A 19,919-nucleotide genomic window follows, 5' to 3' on the forward strand; every position below is an offset into this window, starting at 1 on the left:
CACCATCAAAATGATTTATAGATCCAGCTCTGCATTTAAACAGTTTTACAACAAATATACTTACAATTTTGTTTTAACTTTTATACATTTTTATTTTGCTTATTCAGTTCTGACACTCCACAAGTGTTAATGTTTGTTTGTCCTACCGTTTCAGAGCTTCGCTTTTATTTGTTGTCATCCTTGTTGTTTTCTTTTTTCAGAACAGTAATATAAATATGTTACAATTTAATAATTCATATATATTTGTGAGGAAAAATTTACGGCGAATAAGTCAGCAGCAATTGAAAACATTCGGAGCAATATTAATTTTTGGAAGTTTGGGCTTTCTAACGGTTGAATACGCCAATAAAGGTAAGAATTAGGGTTGGGCCTGTTATCCGGTTTGGCCGAATATCCGGCCTGGTATCTGGATATTAAAACTATCCGGATACCGGATATCAGACTGATTTCTGATGCCAGTAGTTTGCCGGATATCAGACCATTTACAATATCCGGCCAGATACCGGATATTTGGCATTAGAAATCGGCCGGATAACCGGTATCTGGTATCCGGCCCATTCCTAGTAAGAATTAATCCAGTATTGCTTTGAAATCGATTGATATTCGCTGGATTAGCACCAGTTCTCAGCCATACTGAAAAATAATACAAAGCATTGTATTACAGACAATTTTCAACAAGCATCTTTTAAAAAATCATAAAATCAATGATAGCCACTCGGGACCAAGACAATTGGTTTTAATCTTATAATTTTTCATTTTAATATCTGTGGAAAGCTCTCTATAATACGATGCGATAATAATCATCATATTTATTCAATTATTAAATAATTATTAAATGATAATGTTAATTTATAGGAAAATTATTTAAGGTTAGATTAGGTTAAGTAAATGTTAAAGATTGCCTCGCAGGTTTAGAAAATATGCTCCGCAGGGCTAGAGCCCCCCGCAGGAGCTAGAAATAGGAGAAAGGGTGAAATTTCGAAAAATCCATTTATTCTTACTATTAATGTTCACAACGTTGGTATTCATAAACAGAGAGGGAGGGGAAATTGGGATGATTACACTAGTCCCCTAAGTCTTATGATTACATTTTCTTATTCGTTGGCTTAACAACTTTTGGACTTTTATTGAATGGGTGTCTAGATGTTTCAACCACTAATTGTAATCTTGAAGAGGTAATTTTGTTAATCAACCCTGGGGATGTAAATCAATTAATCGGCCATTATCTTATCCCTTTAGATCCCTGATTCCTAACATCACATATCCCTAGTTTTTTTCTGAGTTTTGTCAAGGTTTTGTCACTACTTTTCAGATTTGGTTTTAATCTGAAATTTAAATCCCAGATTATAATCTGCCGATCCTGAGTTTGGTTCCATTTTTGTAAGTAAAACTCAGGTTTTGCTGCCAAATCTTAATTTGACCAATGGTATTTCCGATTATAATCTGACGAATCTGACTCAGTGTAACTAAATACCATATATCTTTTGGTGATATTGTGTCAGATTTGATTGTATTGCCAAAAATGAGAAAATAACCTGACATAATGTCACTAAATTTCAGATTGAAATCTAAATTTTAGTCAAATTTTGTTAACAAAGAGTCATATTAAAACAGTTTTAAATATGAAAACTAGAGACTTTGTATTTCTAATTTGACTTTGACCGGGGCAGAAACTACTAGGGTATGGTATATAATTTATTCTTTTTTTCTCTGTAGACTTAAATACTGTGGCTGATAATTTTGGTATTGATTGTAGCGAGGTTAGAAGATATAAAAAGGTAAGTGTCCCTCTAGTAGCTAAGATACTCTATAATTCACTTTGTCCGTCCGTCCGTTTGTCAGTCTGTAATGCTATGGAGGAAATGTGATTTTCTCGGCTGCTTTTTAACTTAGAAAGCTGAAATTTGCATAAGAACATTTATGTAGTCTGTCACTTAATTTTTACTTTTCATAGGAGTGATTAACAAAATATTTTAGTCAGGGATCTTAAGGGATAAGACAAACACCAATGAATTGACGTTAAATCAATCATTAAAGTATTTAAAGCCAAAGTATTAAGAACTTGTTTTCTAACTTTGGGTACCTATAATATTTAAAGTTCAATTTCCATTGGTCATTTTTTTACTTTGGGGGAAAGGTTTGACGCAATTTTTCATTTTTTGTACAATTTTTCATTCTTGAGGGCATGATCACTACCACACATTCAAATTCAATTGTATGGCTATTTTAAAATGGGAGAAAAAAATTTGGGTATAGTCCCTTTCGTGTCAACGTCCCTAAAGAGGCAGTTTGTCATATTTTGAAAATGGCATTAGATAGGTTATTTTAGGTTAGGTTAAGTTATATTGGATTGCGTAATTGCCCCGCAGGGTTAGGAAGTTGGTCCCGCAGGGTTGGAGCCCCCCACAGGTGCTAGAAATAGGAGAAAAGCTACTTAGAAAATAAGAAGAAATACTCTTTAAGGGGCATTGCCACAAAAGGGACTATTCCCAAAAATTTGAATGGTGCTCCCTAAAATAAAACCTAGAGGAGTAGAATCAGGAACTTTTGTCAATTTCAAGAAATCTTGTTCCCAGCCTTAGAAATTACTTAAAAACCTCTAAAAGTTGGCCAATTCTAAAAAAAAACCTAAATATGGTGGTTTTTAGTCATTTCTAAGGCTAGGAACGAGATATTATGAAACGAACAAAAGTTTCTGATTCTACTCCTCAAGGCTTATTCAGGGAGCACAATGAAGCTGATTAAATTGTTTACTCCCACTTAAAAATAGCTATACCATTAAATGTAAATGGTTGCTAATGTTTTTTAGACTTAAGATAAATTTTATATCATCCAGAGATGTATTATACTTTAAAAAATCATGTGCAAGTTCCTGCTTAGGTCTCAGATAAAAATGTTCAAAATCGACCCACCCTAAACATATATAAATTTCACACCATCTACAGATGTAGTGTACTTTTAAAAATCATGTGCAAGTTCCCGCTAAGGTCTCAGATAAAAATGTTTAAAATCGACCCACCCTAAACATTAGCCTGTCCCGGATTTGAAAAATTTTGTTAAAATTTTTGCCCCCAGCCATAATATAGTTGATTTATGCAAAATATTGACCCATGCAAAATATTTTTTCTGTAATGCAAAAATTGCAATGGTACAAGCACTGCAAAGTTTAATAAGCAAAAAAGACCTGTTTTTAAAGCTCTTGTACCATCTCAATTTTAAAGATTTTAAAAAATTTCAATTCTAGTGTGTCAAAATAAACCTGAAATTTACCAAAAAAATGGGGGCAGTCTCAATTCTAACATATAATGGAAGAAGGTGTAGCAAGTAATTTTCCAAAGTAAAAATTGCCAGATTTCATACATAAATAATGGGGTTGGGCTGAAATCGATAGATACAGATATCCGGCTGATTCATAATTCTGGATATCAAGTATTTAGGGTTATATTGAGACACTAGAATTGAAATTTCGTAAAAATCTTTAAAATTGAGATGGTACAAACTTTTTAAAATCTGCAAAAAGACCGTTTTTAAAGATTTTGTTTCATCTCAATTTTAAAGATTTTTATGAAATTTCAATTCTAGTGTGTCAATATAAACCTAAATACTTGATATCCAGAATTATAGATCAGCCGGATATCTGTATCCATCCAATCTGGCCTAACCCTATTATTTGTGTATGAAATCTGGCAATTTTTACTTTGAAAGATTACTTGCTACACCTTTGTCCTTCATATGTTAGAATTGAGACTGCCCCCATTTTTTTTGGTAAATTTCAGGTTTATTTTGACACACTAGAATTGAAATTTTTTAAAAATCTTTAAAATTGAGATGGTACAAGAGCTTTAAAAACAGGTCTTTTTGCAAATTTTAAAAATTTTGCAGTGCTTGTACCATCGCAACTTTTGCATTACAGAAAAAATATTTTGCATGGGTCATTATTTTACATAAATAAACCATATTATGGCTGGGGGCAAAAATTTTAACAAAATTTTTCTAAAACGGGACAGGGTACTAAACATATATAAATTTCACACCATCTACAGATGTAGTGTACTTTTAAAAATCATGTGCAAGTTCCCGCTAAGGTCTCAGATAAAAATGTCCAAAATCACCCACCTTAAATTGGTCACAAGATGACGCAATTTTTATTTTTTTAGGCAGGACTTTATGAGGAGAGCAGACGAAGGTTTAAAGATGTTATTGTTCATTATAAAATTATTAATTTAAAGGATGAAGAACATAATATAGATTTGAGGTATGTAACAAAATAGAAGTGTCCTATTACATTAAAATCAATCGCATTTGCAGCTCATTGACTTTATAGTTATGTATATCCGTCAGGAACTTTTAGGAGAAACATAATTTTCTCAGCTATTTTCTATGATAGAAAGCTCAAATTCTGTAGATTAAGAATATTGGTTTAGAATTATTTGAAAAGTTCCCAAAGTAATTATGCCAAGGAACAAGATTATGGTTTTAAAACTTTGGGTACTATACAGGGGCGTCCAAGCTTTTTTATTTTAGGGGGGCAAATTTTTTTTACCCCCAAAAAATTTTTACCCTGGGGGTAAAATTTTCTTGGGGGGGGGGATAATTACAGATCTTGGACAAAGTAGCACCCAGACAAAGTAGCCTCCTAAGGAAAGTAGCCTCCACTGTTAACCATTTAAAATCCAATAAAAGTATCCAGGGTTGTTAAGCCAACTTATAAGAAAAAGTTACTATAAGGACTTTGGGGACTAGTGGGATAAACAATTTTGTACATATAGCAAGAAAAAAATATAATATTAATACCAGTTGTTTTAGCCCAGACCACATAATTTTTCATTTTAATATCCGTGAAAAGCTGTCCTTTATTTTTCTTGTAGGTTTGTTTGTTAGTTTTTTTTCAAAGAAGTTGTATCAACTATTTTGCTTTTTATTTAAGATAGCTAGCCGGTTCTTTCAGTAAGTAGTAGATGTAAAATCTTTCATAGAATTCAGATATACAATCGGTTTTTTTGTAGACCTCTTATTTTTTAAGTAATTTAAGTTTTTAAAAAAAATAATTAAGTCGGTTTTAAGGTACTAAAACGCAACAAAATAAAAGAAGAAAATAGCCAGTATGAACAAAAATAGTAAGATCTTTAATTTGACACCTTACTTTTAAAATTCTGTTGAGTAATTGTTGAAAAAATCTATTTTTTTAACTTTGGTTTAATCAAAACATTAAACCTAAATATTTTCTCATACAGACATAAAAATATGGGTTCATATATACCATTAGAATGAGAAAAATAATATGAATCCATTCTAAGCAAAATTGAAAAAGTTTTAAAAAATTGTAATAAAAAATAGAAAAAATAAAAAGTTTATTTTAAGAATTGTAACTACTAAACTAGCCAATCACAAATCGCAAAAATTGACGAATTGGGAAACTCAACCTATAAAATTAACCTATAGAATTGCCAGAAAAAAAGGAGAACGTTCATACAATATATACAATAGATACTACAATAAATATAGTGATATTAAAGAACATGTAAAGAATGAAAAATTATGAACAAATATGCATCAGTCTGTTTATAAACTTCAAAACAATGCAGTTAAAAATACATTATTGTTTCTTGTGTTTAAAAAATATCTGCTACATTGCATTGTCTTTTGTTTAGGTTTAGTTCAGGTTTGGTTCAAGCTAACCCTTTAAAGCCGAAAATTATGATTCTTTAAATAAACTTATTTTTTTTATTATAGTTTTATAAAACTTTTTCAATTTTGCTTAGAATAGATTCGTAATATTTTTCTGATTCTAAAGGTATATATGAACCCATGTTTTTTATGTCTGTTTGAGAAAATATTTAGGTCTAAAGTTTTTATTAAACCGAGGTTAAAAAAATAGATTTTTTCAATAATTACTCACCAGAATTTTAAAAGTAAGGTGTCAAATTAAAGATCTTACTATTTTTGTTCATACTAGCCATTTTCTTCTTTTATTTTGTTACGTTTTAGTACCTTAAAACCGACTTAATTATTTTTTTTTAAAACTTAAATTACTTTAAAAATAAGAGGTCTACAAAAAAACCGATTGCATATCTGAATTCTATGAAAGATTTTACATCTACTACTTACTGAAAGAACCGGCTAGCTATCTTAAATAAAAAACAAAAAAGTTGATACACCTTCTTTAAAAAGTCATATGTCTTTATGAAAGCAAAATTTTTCAATAATTATACATTTATTTTAGGCCCTTCTTAAATTGTCTGGATGCAGATGATCCTTACTTAGCTCGTAAGTTTATTTTAAGGGATAAGACAATGGACAAAAAATTTATGTACTTCCCCAATGATGATAAACAAAATTACCCATTCTCTAGATTAAAATAGTTGTTGGAAAAGTTAGAAACAAATAGTTTTTAAATCTTCAATCAAAATTTAATCAAAATTTTTTAATGAAACTTAAATTCATGAAATTATAGTAGAGTATAATTTCTCATAATTATACTTCATACAAGTTATATATCATTTTAAATGTAGGTCAATTTTTGTCATATAAGGTACAATTTAGCCCTACAGGGTTAGAAATAACAACTGGGGTTAGGCATGTAACAAATTATATGAAATAAACTAATGCGTTTTTCAGCTCTCATTGTAGGACAACACTTAGTAGAATTGACAACCTTTTTATCTGCCCCCCCCCAAATATCATTTTATATTTATTTCGCTTGTTGGTTATACCTGGATGGACATACAGATGGATAGACAAACAAACTGTATTACTGTATTATTTAATACCCATATTTGCAACAACTTTTGTTTTATGAATTCTTCCAATTTTTAACGACTTCAAAAACCCCGCCCCTCTCAGAGAGCTTCGAACCCACAACATACGGTTAAGGTAACCAACATTCAATAAATGAGCTATGAAGGAGACCAATTATCAATTGTTAAAAAGGATAAGGTAGACAAAGAAATAATGATAAAATGTATATTTAGATGTGATAGAAAATGAAATGTTGTTGCCACCTGCCCCAAATAATTCTGAATATAATCTTAAAAATCCTGGAAGGAAAGGTAAATAATTAAATATGTCTGGTTGTCTATTTGTCATATTTTTGTAAATCTATCTATATTATCTATCTAGTAAATCATTTATAATATATCTTTTTTTCAAAATATCTATCTGTCAATATATCAGGTATAGTCCCTTCCGTGGCAATGCGCCTTATTGGGCGATTCTTTGTATTTTCTAGCTTTTCTCTTATTTCTAGCCCATGCAGGGGGCTCTAACCCTGCAGGGGCCAATTTCCCAACCCTATCACCTAACCCAATATAACTTAACCTAACCTAAAATAACCTGAAAAAAGCCATATTAAAAATACCACTAATCACCCCTTAAAGGGTATTGCCACTAAAGGGACTATACCCAATATATCTATTCAAATATCTAGCTATCTATTTATATATCTAGGGGTGAATCTATCCCTTTATCTATCTGTAAATTAAATTATCTATCTATCTATCTAGAAATAGTAAATAACCACCAAGCTTTGGATATTATGGAAATGGTCTATAAAAACAAACTCAAGGTAACATAAGATGGACAACATCTATAAAAACAAGGATGACAACATCCATAAAAGCGAAGCACTGAAACGGTAGGACAAACGGACATTAACATTTGTTTAGTGTCTGAACTGAATAATCAGAATATAAAGTATCGAAAGAGTAGAAGCAGAATTGTAAGTAAATTTGTTGAAAAACTGCTTCATACAGGATAATGTTTATGGACATACTTACATTTTTAGGACTTGATTATAGAGTTGCTTCGCTTATAATATTGTTCTTTGTTGTCCCAGAAATCAATATACCAAAAATCAGATCAAACGGATAATTAGATCACAAAAAAATTTGTTGTTAAAAAAGTAGAAAAATCAACATGTTTAAAATGGAGGTACGGACATTCTGGTAATGATTATAGAGTTGCTACGCTTTCTAATTTGTACCTAACTAATACAGGAATCATCATGCAAAGTTTGAAATCGATAGGACAATTCTAACATGCCTAAATGAACGAATAAAAGCTATCTATCTCGGACGGACGTACGGACGGACGGACGTACGGACCGACCCTAATTATAGAAAAGCTTCGCTTTTAAAAACAAGGATAAACGCCAGGGAGGGGGTGAAAATTTGACTGTAAAATACCCTGCAACTATCAAGATCTTAAGCTTCAGACAGACAGATGATTGAACAGATGGACGGACGGACAGATATATATTTTTATCATTTTTATCATATATATTTATGAATGACTTAAGAGTGGATAAAAAAAGGTTATAGGTAATACATTACATTGTGTTTCATAATGATACTATTCAGTTACAATAAAATTTGATACTGACAAAAATATCTTTAAAATATAAATATATGTATATTATATCTAGAATGGCTTCTTCGTGGAGGCTGGCGCCGCAGATTGTGAATTTTCTGTCTCTCTACCCCTCGAGGCTAATTACGGATGGACGGGCATTCTTGTTGAGGCTGTGCCAGGATTCTTCAAACATTGTAAAAAGGTACATAGAAAGATAGATAGATAGTTAGATTGAGAGATAGATAGATATAAAGATAGTTAAAAATTAGATGAAAAGATAGATGGAAAGATAGATAGAAAGATAGATAGAAAGATATAAAGATAGATAAAAAATTAGCTGAAAAGATAGATAGAAAGATATAAAGATAGATAGAAAGATAGATAGAAAGATAGATAGAAAGATAGACAGAAAGATAGATAGAAAGATAGATAGAAAGATAGATAGAAAGATAGATAGAAAGATAGATAGTAAGATAGAAGAAAGATAGATAGAAAGATAGATAGAAGGATAGATAGAAAGATATAAAGATAGATAAAAAATTAGATGAAAAGATAGTAGAAAGATAGAAAGATAGATAGAAAGATAGATAGAAAGATAGATAGATAGATGGATAATGATTATAATATCTATATATACATAAGGGGGGGGGGGTTTAATGCAACCATCTCGTAATCAGTGAGCAAATGGCACTTAGAATTCGAATTTTGATCTAAACTTATGCATGAGTAATCCTTGGTAGGGTTGGGCCGGATATCCGGTCTGGCCGGTTATCCGGCCGGATATCCGGCCATTTTCAATATCAGGCCGGATATTAAAACTATCCGGTTACATGATATCCGGCTGATTTTTGACGCCGGATATCCGGTTATCCGGCCGGATATCCGGTAAATTGCCGGATATCGAACGTTAGTCAGATATCCGGCCGGAACCGGATATCCGGCATTAGATATCAGCCGGATATCCAGTATAGTTGTCACCCTTTAAGGTTGAAAACCCAGATATTTCCAGATAAAACAAGTATTTGCAATATATCAACCTTTAGTGGAAATTTTTGACTTTTTGAATTGTTTTTAATTCGAAATGCACCATCCTTAAACTGATGCTTTACTACAAGCCTTTGATTCTAGAGATCAAAACCCTTGTTTACAATTCATTTCCATAATTGTTATTATTTAAACTTCGGAAAATTAAGGATACATACCATTTTACTTTTAAAACATCTTTTACCCAAATTTTTTTATTGTATTTATTAAAAAGCTTAGACATGAAAAAGCCTTTAAATAATTATATTACAAAACTTACTAAAACAATTACCTTCCTACAGAACTTTTAACTCAAGTTATTTCATTTAACGAAATAAAAATGAGATACCTTGCGTCAAAATTTCATACTACATAAATATAATAGATGAGAACATAAGTACATCTTAATTTTAAAGATCTTAAGGTTTAAGTAACATATCTTAGGATAACTGGTAGCTGCGCTCCTAGCATCCAGGACAGAAAAATAAAATAACACCATCTTGAGATTTTAATGATAAACAAACCTTAAACAACTCAGGACTTTGTGAATTTTCCCTAAAATTTTGAAATTAATCGGATCATTAATTACAGAAATATTAAGCTAACGACAAAAAACTTTTGCCTTTACATTAAATCAATAAGAAACATCTATCATGTCTAAAGTAACGAAAAGAGCTAACCGTTACGGACGTACAAATGTGCGGGACCTAATTATAGGAAGGCTTTGCTCATAGTAACTAATAATCTTAATATAATTTCTTTCTACAACGCACTAATCGGAATGAATTAACATTAAACAAGAATTAGATCTAAAAAATGTAATGATTCAATTTACAAAATAATTTTCAAAATCAAAATATTCTGTCTGCTTGTTATTGTTTATCTTTCTGTTGACGCGCTAGTTTGCCGCGAGATTATGCATGATTTTGCGTGACGTCATTCATAATTGGTCCCCAAGATTGGTTAGAAACTGCTAAATTCTTGCATGTTCCCTTTAAGCCAGTCCCCAAAGTCTGAGACTCCTAAAAATTGAATATTCGATCCATTGTCCCCTCCCTTACTCCCTGCTTGGTAGGTCTATTTTCCCTAAATCGAAAAAAAAGTTGGAAAAGTAATGGCTAACCGCTGGCGGCTCAGCAGTTTTGCCATTTTTTGGATATCTACCTATAGTACAAATTATTCACGAAACCTCTTATTCTCGTTGCCACTCCAAAATGCTATCAAACGGTTCTAGACGGTAGCTGTTGGTACTAGAAGTTTCAAAAATGGTTATTGCTATTATTTAACATGAATTAAACCAAAAATATGTTTTAAATAGTTGATTCCTATGTAATTGATGATGAATTTACCCTGAAAATAGGCAAAAAACGGCTAAACGGCTGAGCCGCCAGCCGTTACTTTTCCAACTTTTTGTTCAATTTAGGGAAAATAGACCTACCAAGGATTACTCATGCAAAAGTTTAGATCAAAATTCGAATTCTAAGTGCCATTTGCTCACTGATTACGAAATGGTTGCATTAACCCCCCCCCCCTTTTATTAAAATTACCGTACTATTAATGCTATACTACTACGTATTATGTCACACGCCTAACATAGCAGCAGAAGGAACCATTTTAACATCTTTAGTATGAGGCAGTATGCTGAAACCTGCCAGAAAGTTGACACGTTCCAAATTACTTTAATTCCTCGTGGTTCCAATCAGGTGTAAGGGGAAATATCATTATGTTTGAAGTTGAAGTTTAAACTCGCGATCGTGGCTCAACACGTAGCATCCAAATGGTGATAGGTTTGAATCTTAGGTCGATACCGTGCAATAACTAAAGATGTTTAAAATATTTCCTACTGCTGATATGTCTGGTGTGCGACATAAAAAGTAAGAGTAGGAGGAAAGGGTTGGATGTATGATGGATGTTACTTAACTCAATATCCTTAGGTGTTAGAGCATCGCATTACATTACATGTGGATGTTACTCTGGATTCTCTAGATGATCACTTAAAATTGAAGGAGAATCCCGCCCTTACGTGGTAATGGTAATGTCAAGTTTGAAAGTAGATAGGACAATTCTAACAGGCCTTATTCAGGTAAATAGAAGATCCTATCTGATCAATACTTGTCTGGGGACAGATACACATCCAAGCTTCATGGAGTTTAATATGCAAAGGTACTCAGATAGATAGATATATAGATAAATTGATAGATAGAAAGATTGATAGATAGAAAGATTGATAGATTGATACTAATAATACTGACAATAGCAATAGCATTTACAGATTTTTTCAATAAAAATTAGTGGATTTTTGAAAATAGGAATTACAAATAAACAAAAAATAACTATCTTTGAAACGGTAGTATCACTTATCATTAACAACCGGGTGTTCAATAAATAGGGTGACTGCCATTTACATATCCAGCAAAATTACATTGGATGTATTTTCGTCAGTGCAATTCAAAAAGTAAGGTTGCATTTATGACAAACTGTATTTTGACTGTATAAATGACAATAAAATCTATTTTCCTGGCAATTTTACATCTAACATATTATTTATACTGTCAATAATTTATCCAACACTGGCATTTTCAAAGTAAGTAAATAAAAATATTTCAAAGGTACTTTTTAGAGTTTACAGACCTTATTTTTTAATGTATCATCAAAAGTACCAAAATCCTTGTATGTTTTATACAAAGAGAGAAACTTTAAACAAAAGTGTAAAGAGAGATAGCTTGTATGTTAAAAGACTTTTTACCAAATACTCTTTTTAGCTTACTGATAAAGTTTTTTTTGCTTAAAAGTTTTTAATTTGGCCTTAAAAATCTGCATTGATTAATTCTAGAAATTTTATATTTTTTTAAAATCTGGTGTAAAATTGTATAGGACATTTTTGATGATACATTTTTATTTTATACTGAATATAAAGTTTGAGTCCGAGAAATAATTTGTCTATTTTTTAAGTAGCTTTTTTTATTCATTTTTCATATTTTTTCCTGATTTCTCTTGAAAAGGTGGTGGTTTTCTCCCACAGAATGGTTATAGACTTTCCTAGACCTATGAGACCTTTGAGACCTATGAGAAGCTACTCTGCAAAGGAGAACCAGAGCTGGATCTTAAAATCGTTTTTATGGTGCGCTGAATCGGGGCGATTCAGAGGTGAACCGTAGGTGCGCTGGTGGTGAGCCACAGCGCACTTATATAAAACATTGATTTTTAAAAGATTTTCGGCGCGGTGTTTTTAGATCGCTTGCGCACTCAATAAAATATCGATCCGCGCCAGTACAACTTTATTACTTAAGGCGTGTCAGTAAGGTATTTTATATAAAATGCCGTGTCAGTATGGTATTTTATATAAAACATTAATATATAATTTATTTTAAAATTAACTATAAAAATGTTTTCTCGATAATTTTGCAATAAAATATTAAAGTAATTAAAAAATATCCATTTATTACATATGATTCACTTCGATTTGAACCGGCAATGCCACTCGGTGAGTGGCATTGGCGCGCCGGTACCGCGCCACTGCCCGATCCAAATCGCCCATGCAAATTCGATTTAAAGATTGGTATTTAATAATTTGATGGTGCGCTGAATGGTTTAAATCACCTATAAATGATTTAAAGATCAAGCTCGGGTATAGTCCCTTTCGTGGCAACGCTCCTTAAGGGGCTATTCTTCATAATTTTTACAGCAGCATTTCTCCTATTGCTAGCCCCTGTAGGGGGCTCTAACCCTGCGAGGCAATCACTTAACCTAATATAACCTAACATAACCTTTTAAACATAATAATATTTTTTAAATACGACGAATCGCCCCTTATACGGCGTTATACCCGGAGAACCATATTGGTTCAGCAATTCTGCAAGAAAAACCTCCTGTTACGTTATTATAAGGATTATTTATATATTTTTTAGTTCTGGCACTCTAGATGAAAAGAAAAAGACAAGGTAAGTAAAGTTATTCCCAGTATGGCTTCCAAACAGATTAACATCCGCTGGATTAGAACCGGTCCTCAGCCATACCAAAAAAATCATGTATAGAATCGTATTACAGACATTTTTTCATGCATATAAAAATAAAAATTTTAATACCAGTTTTGTGAGCCTGGCCCCTCGGGGCTAATAAAATTGGTTTCATCTTATAATTTTTATTTTAAAAATCCGCAGACTGCTGTCTTTGATACAATTTGATAAACTAGCGGCTATGCCCCTAGAGGTCTCTAGGGGCACTTGAAGATGGGGGAGTCGAATTTGATTACCCAATTTCTTATTTTAGATTTTAAAAGAAAAATTTTTAAAAAAAATTTTGGGGGGTGGAAAATTTTTTTTTGGGGGGGGGATGGGGGGGGGTGCCCCCCCTCCTATCATTTTTAATTTTAGTTAAAAAATTTTAAAAAAATTTTTTTTGGGGGGGGGATATTTTTAATTTTTTGGGGGGTTGGGGGTGTCCCACCCCCCAAGAAAATAGTTATAAACCTTCCCGGGACCTATGAGAAGCTACCCTGTTAAGGAGAATCCGATCTGTTCAGTGGTTAGCGAGATCCTTCGGGACGCACAGACAAACAAACAGACAGACAAACATCCTGTTACTTTAGTATAAGGATAACCATTATGTTCTTCACTGTGTAATCAAGCAGGCAGGGTGAGGAGATTGCACTGCACAAAAATACCACAAATTATAATTGTGCTCTAAGTTAAAAATTTAGCAGTGATGTTTAAAGTTGGGCCGGATACTTTTTTGGCCGGATACCGGCAATCCAGATGATTTCTAATGCTGGATATCTGTCCAATGCCAGATAACCAAGTCCGGCATTAGAAATCAGCCAGATATCAGGTATCCGGATATTCGGCCGAACCCTAGTTTAAAGATTTTAATCCTTGTTTGGATCTATGATTTTTTGTGCTTCGCTACTTATGGTTGTTGTCATCCTTGTTTATTTTTTAAGGGCTATGGCAGGTTTCAACTCCAATTCCAAATCCAAGAAGGATGTTTATACGGTAAATGTTATTTATCGCATCGTATTATAAACATTATTAAAAATTGGTGTACGGACTTTCATGTAATGATTATATGGTAATACAAATGTCTAAAATATACATTTTTTAGGGGGGGGGGCGGGGGGGGGGGGGGGGGGGCTTGGCAAGCCCTTTTGCTATTATTCCAATAGAAAAAATTTTTTTTTTTGAGTTACATTGATATTAATACATTTTCTCGTATTCATTCAAATCCGGTGGATAGGTACCGGTTCTCATCCATACGAAAAAAACTATGTCTAGCATCGTATTATATCCAGCTTTCTACGAATATAAAATTGTACATTCTATATCCGCGGAAAGCTGTTTATATTACGATGCGAGAAATATCTATTGATTGCATCGTATTATTGTCTAATATACGATAATATATGATCTTCAGTAAGGATTTAAACCAGTTCTAATCCAGCGGATACTAATTGGTTTTGAAGCCAAACTGGAAAAAACAAGGATGGCAACAACCATAGACGTCCAAGGGGGGGGGGGGTAATGGGGTGATTACCCCCCCCCCCCAAAAAAAAAAAAAACGAATTTAGGGGTGCAATACGGTAGGCACCCCCAATTTTTTTTTTATTTTAACCCCCCTAAAATAAAATGCTTGGACGCCCCCTGCAACAACCATAAAGCGAAGCTATTAATCGGTAGGACAAACAAACATTAACACTTGTAGAGTGTCAGAACTGAACAATCAGAATATAAATGTATAAAAGTCGACACAAAATTGTAAATAAATTTGTTTAAAACTGATTAAATGCAGTATAATGTTTAAGGACATACTTACATTTTAAGGACTTGATTATAGAGATGCTTCGCGTATAACATTGTACTATGTTGTCTTCAGAAACAGTATTCCAAAAATCAGATCTATCAGATTATTTAATCACATAAAAAGTACCTAATTGTACCTAACTGCTACAGGAATCACCTTGCAAAGTTTTAAATCGATAGGACAATTCTAACATGCCTAAATGAACGAAAAAAGCTATTCATGCCGGACGGACAGACCGACCCTAATTATAGAAAAGTTTCGCATTTAAAAAAATGTTTCAGATTCAATGTTTCCCCCTGGAGTCCATATTGTCAGCACTCTACAATCCTGTTGTCAACCTGTTCGTTCTGGATGTTGAGGGATTCGAGTTTGCCATTCTCAGGGCCATTGACTGGTCCAAAGTTAATATAGAGGTAGCTTGATATATATAGATAGATAATTAGATATATATATCTGTATATATATATATATATATATTAGGGTGGGTCGATTTTCGAATTTCACATTAATAGACATTGGCAAGGGTTACTGGGCGCGCGGGGGGTATAAAATGTGCCCGCCCCCCTATAAAACCAAAAATTGAAATTCCTTCAAACACAGACATGTTGCATATCAAAATGACTGCATTGAAATGCTGATTGCAGATCTGAAAACTGTTTTAGAAAATATTGATTCAGTCTGAAATGATTTTCAAATAACCTACCAAAATGAACAATTTTGACTAAATCAGCTGTTTTTAGGTACTTAATGAGATCTTATTCGAACTAGGAGCAATATTTTTCTAAACGGTTTTCAGATTCGTAATCAGCATTTCAATGCGGTCATTTTGATATGCAACATGCCTGTATTTGAAGGAATTTCAATTTTTGGTTTTATAAGGGGGTGGGCACTTTTTATACCCCCCCGCGCGCCGGCAGCTATAAGAGCCAAGTCACTTTTGAAACTTGAATGGGGCTTATCACACATATATATGACTTCCACAACTTATGATAACAGTAAAATCTAAAAATAGGGGGAAATGGGCCCACCCTAATATATATATATATATATCATATTAAATCATTACATTAAAATGAAAAATTTTAAGATTTTAAAATGAAACCAGAGGTATTAATATTATGCTTTTTATTTTAATGTTTGTGGAAAATTTACTACAATATGATGCTATACATGTTTTTAATTATGGCTCTGAACCTTTTCTAATCCAGCGGATTATTCTAAGCCCTACTGGAAAATTTCTATTTTTTTTAGGTTTTGTCCGTTGAAGTTGATATAGCGGGAGTATTGATGAAAGGTAATTATCACGGATCTAAAGGGATAAGACAATGGCCGATGAATTGATGTACATTCCCAATGATCATACCCAAAATTGCCCCTTTTCCTCATTACAGTTACTGGTTTCAACACTCAACTAAATGAATTAACCAATAAGAATTCAATAAAAGTCCCCAAGGTTGTTAGGCAAACTTTTGGGATGTAAAATAAACTGCCCAATGGTACCTCCCTCCCTGGGTGATCATGATGTTGTGCACACGATTCAATGAACTGAAATTTGATTTCCGAATGTGTACACAGTTTCCTCGGTGTTTCCTTATTCAGATATATAAGTTGGAAAGAATTTAAGTGTTAGAGGGAGATTTGAAAACTGCATCAAATTTTAAGGATTTTTTATGAAATAATTTTTTGTATAATTCTTTATATAAAAGCAGAACTGCAATTCAAGTTACTTGATTTTGACATATGTGATAGGTGGATTAAAAACTATCTGCGCTCTAATTGGTTGAGTGATGTATGACACTTAAGCTTCTCAATATTTACTACTAGCTTAAAAAGCTTCACTCCAAAAAAAATCAAAATTTGAAAAATTTAAATTAATGTATTTGAATCGTTTATACATTCAAATTTTGGTTTTTAGCTAGTAGAAAATATTGAGATAGGATGAGGAAACACTGAGGAAACTGTGTACACATTCGGAAATTAGATTTCAGGTCATCCATAATTCTATCTTTAGGGGTGGGGAGGGGGGGGGGGGAACCCGCTTTTGAGGTGGAGTGTGATATTTTTTATGGAAGAAAAGTTATTTCTCGTATCTTATTATAAACAGCTTTCCGCGGATATGGAATGTATACTTATAACATTAAAACCATTTTTTTTTAGTTCAGAGGTGCCGAAGGTACCGGCTAAAAAGACTGGTTTTAATCTTATGATTGTACATTTTTATATTCGTAGAAAGCTGGATATAATACGATGCTAGAAATAGTTTTTTCGTATGATACATACGTGTAAATCTACATAAATAAGGGCTTTATTATAGGAAAAAATTTAATTTTTAATACAAATTCACTGGAGTGAAAAAAGTCAATTTTAATCTTTAAAAATATTTTTCAGTCTGATATTTACATTTAGATTCATCTGTAGAAATAATAAGAGATTTTATGAAGAGCAAAGGATATCAGAGGTATTAGTTATATTTATCTATCTATCAATAAATCAATCTATCTATAAATCTATCTATCTATCAATCTATCTATCTATCAATCTATCTATCTATCTATCAATCTATCTATAAATCTATTTATCTATCTATCAAACAATCTATCTATCACTCTATCTTTATTTTTCAATATATCAATCTGTCTTTCAATTTATCAAACTACCTATCAATCTATCAATCTATAAATATATCTATCTATAAATCTATCTATCTATCTATCTATCTATCTATCTATCTATCTATCTATCTATCTATTCAATCTATCTATCTATCTATCAATCTATCTATCTATCTATCTATCTATCCATCTATCTATTAATCTATCTCTCTATAAATCTATCTATCAATCAATCTATCTATTTATCAATCTTTCTATAAATCTATCTATCTATCAAACTATCTATTTATCACTCTATCTTTATTTTTCAATCTATCAATCTATCTATCAATATATCAATCTATCTATCAATCTATCAAACTACCTATCAATCTATAAATCTATCTGTCTATCAATCTATCTATCAATTTATCAATCTATCTATCAATCTATCAAACTACCTATCAATCTATCTATCAATATATCTATCAATCTATCTATCAATCTATCTATCAATCTATCTATCAATCTATAAGTCTATCTATCTATCAATTTATCAATCTATAAATCTATCTATCTATAAATCTATCTATATATCTATCTATCTATCAAACTATCTATCTATCACTCCATCTTTATTTTTCAATCTATCAATCTATCTATCAATCTATCTATCTATAAATCTACCTATCAATCAATCTATCTTTATTTTTCAATCTATCTTTATTTTTCAATCTATCTATCAATATATCAATCTATCTATCAATCTATCAAACTATCTATCTATCAATATATCTGTCTATCTATCTATCAATCTATCAAACTACCTATCAATCTATAAGTCTATCTATCTATTTATCAAACTATCTATCTATCACTCCATCTTTATTTTTCAATCTATCTATCAATATATCAATCTATCAAACTATCAATATATCTGTCTATCAATCTATTTCAGATTTACCCACAGAAACGACTTTAATCCATCAACTGGGAAGAATCTAAATGATCTGTATGTGCGACATGATATTGTAGAGTTGTACGATGTTGTACAGCTACCAGATAAGTCCACAGTAGATGATCCTTATCTTGATGGGTCTTTTTATGATGTAGTTTAATTGTCATTATAAATAGTATATATAGGATACATTTTGGGAGGGAAAAGGGCTGTAAATTAAACTTGTAGTGATACATAAATAAAGCTTTTGTTTTTTGGTACATAAAGTATGTGTACTATAAATGTTTTTTCATATTTCAAAAATGTCTATGTTGCGTTGATGTATAAGTTGCGTAAAATCGAGAAAAGTAAAAAAATTGTTTTTTTTTGTGATTTCTTTTGGGAGGGTGGTGAGATTGAGAATTAAGATTAGTTCTATCATTTACCTATTACAAGATATTTTGATAATAAGAAGAATCAATAAAAACTTAGGTAAACTTTGAATCAATATACCAATTGTAGAAGCACGGGAAATTGTCATGTGTGACGTCATAAAAATACATCAAAATCTCTTTTGGGGGATTCCTTTCTCACTTCTCCTCTCCTTTATAGATGTATTTTTATCACTTCACACATGACACAAATTAGATTTTATCTACTTTTTACGTAATTTAATGTTAAGAAATAAAAAATAACTTTACCCTGGTCAGGCTACAATTAAATCAAGATATAAGTAAGTGCCGAGCTCCAGGTAAAACCGAAATATTTTAGCGGGAAAATTAGATTTGAAAATTTCAAGTTCAATTTTCATCCGCTAGGAGTTACCACATTATTATTTTAAGAAAAGCAAAGATTTATTTATAATTTTGAACAACTTTGCTTTTATGAAGTTTTTCATAAAACCTCTCTATATATGATTTATCTAGAACTTTTTAAAAGCAAACTTGTTCAAAATTTTAAATAAATGATCTTTGCTTTTCTTGACATGATTATGCGGCAACTCCTAGCGGATGAAAATTGAACTTAAAATTTTTAAATCAAATTTTTTCAAAAAGACCCCGCTAAAAATAATTTGGTTTTATGTTATATTTCACCATACATAGGTCCCAGAGATTTTGTCTTTATTCAATTGTAGCCTGGCGTGTAACCTATTTAAACAATATACTTTTATTGAGTATATTAAAAATATTAAAGGAAGAATAATTTATCTTTAATTGACCTTG

General features: G+C 31.7%; 1 protein-coding gene across 1 annotated transcript; it reads left to right on the forward strand.

Moving 5' to 3' along the window:
* The first annotated feature begins 158 nt into the window (after positions 1-158).
* On the forward strand, positions 159-19,519 carry LOC145306803 (uncharacterized). Its single transcript, XM_080149098.1, has 14 exons — positions 159-351; positions 1,717-1,778; positions 4,158-4,255; positions 6,224-6,267; positions 6,972-7,049; positions 7,503-7,564; positions 8,423-8,551; positions 11,456-11,535; positions 13,281-13,313; positions 14,312-14,363; positions 15,450-15,581; positions 16,420-16,462; positions 17,575-17,626; positions 18,718-19,519. The coding sequence occupies exons 1-14, from the start codon at positions 216-218 to the stop codon at positions 18,875-18,877; spliced, it is 1,161 nt and encodes a 386-aa protein (XP_080005224.1). The 5' UTR covers positions 159-215; the 3' UTR covers positions 18,878-19,519.
* Positions 19,520-19,919: the final 400 nt, after the last annotated feature.

Source organism: Acartia tonsa, chromosome 15 (genome assembly GCF_053477335.1).
Source record: "Acartia tonsa isolate MP-2025a chromosome 15, ASM5347733v1, whole genome shotgun sequence".
NCBI lineage: Eukaryota > Metazoa > Arthropoda > Copepoda > Calanoida > Acartiidae > Acartia > Acartia tonsa.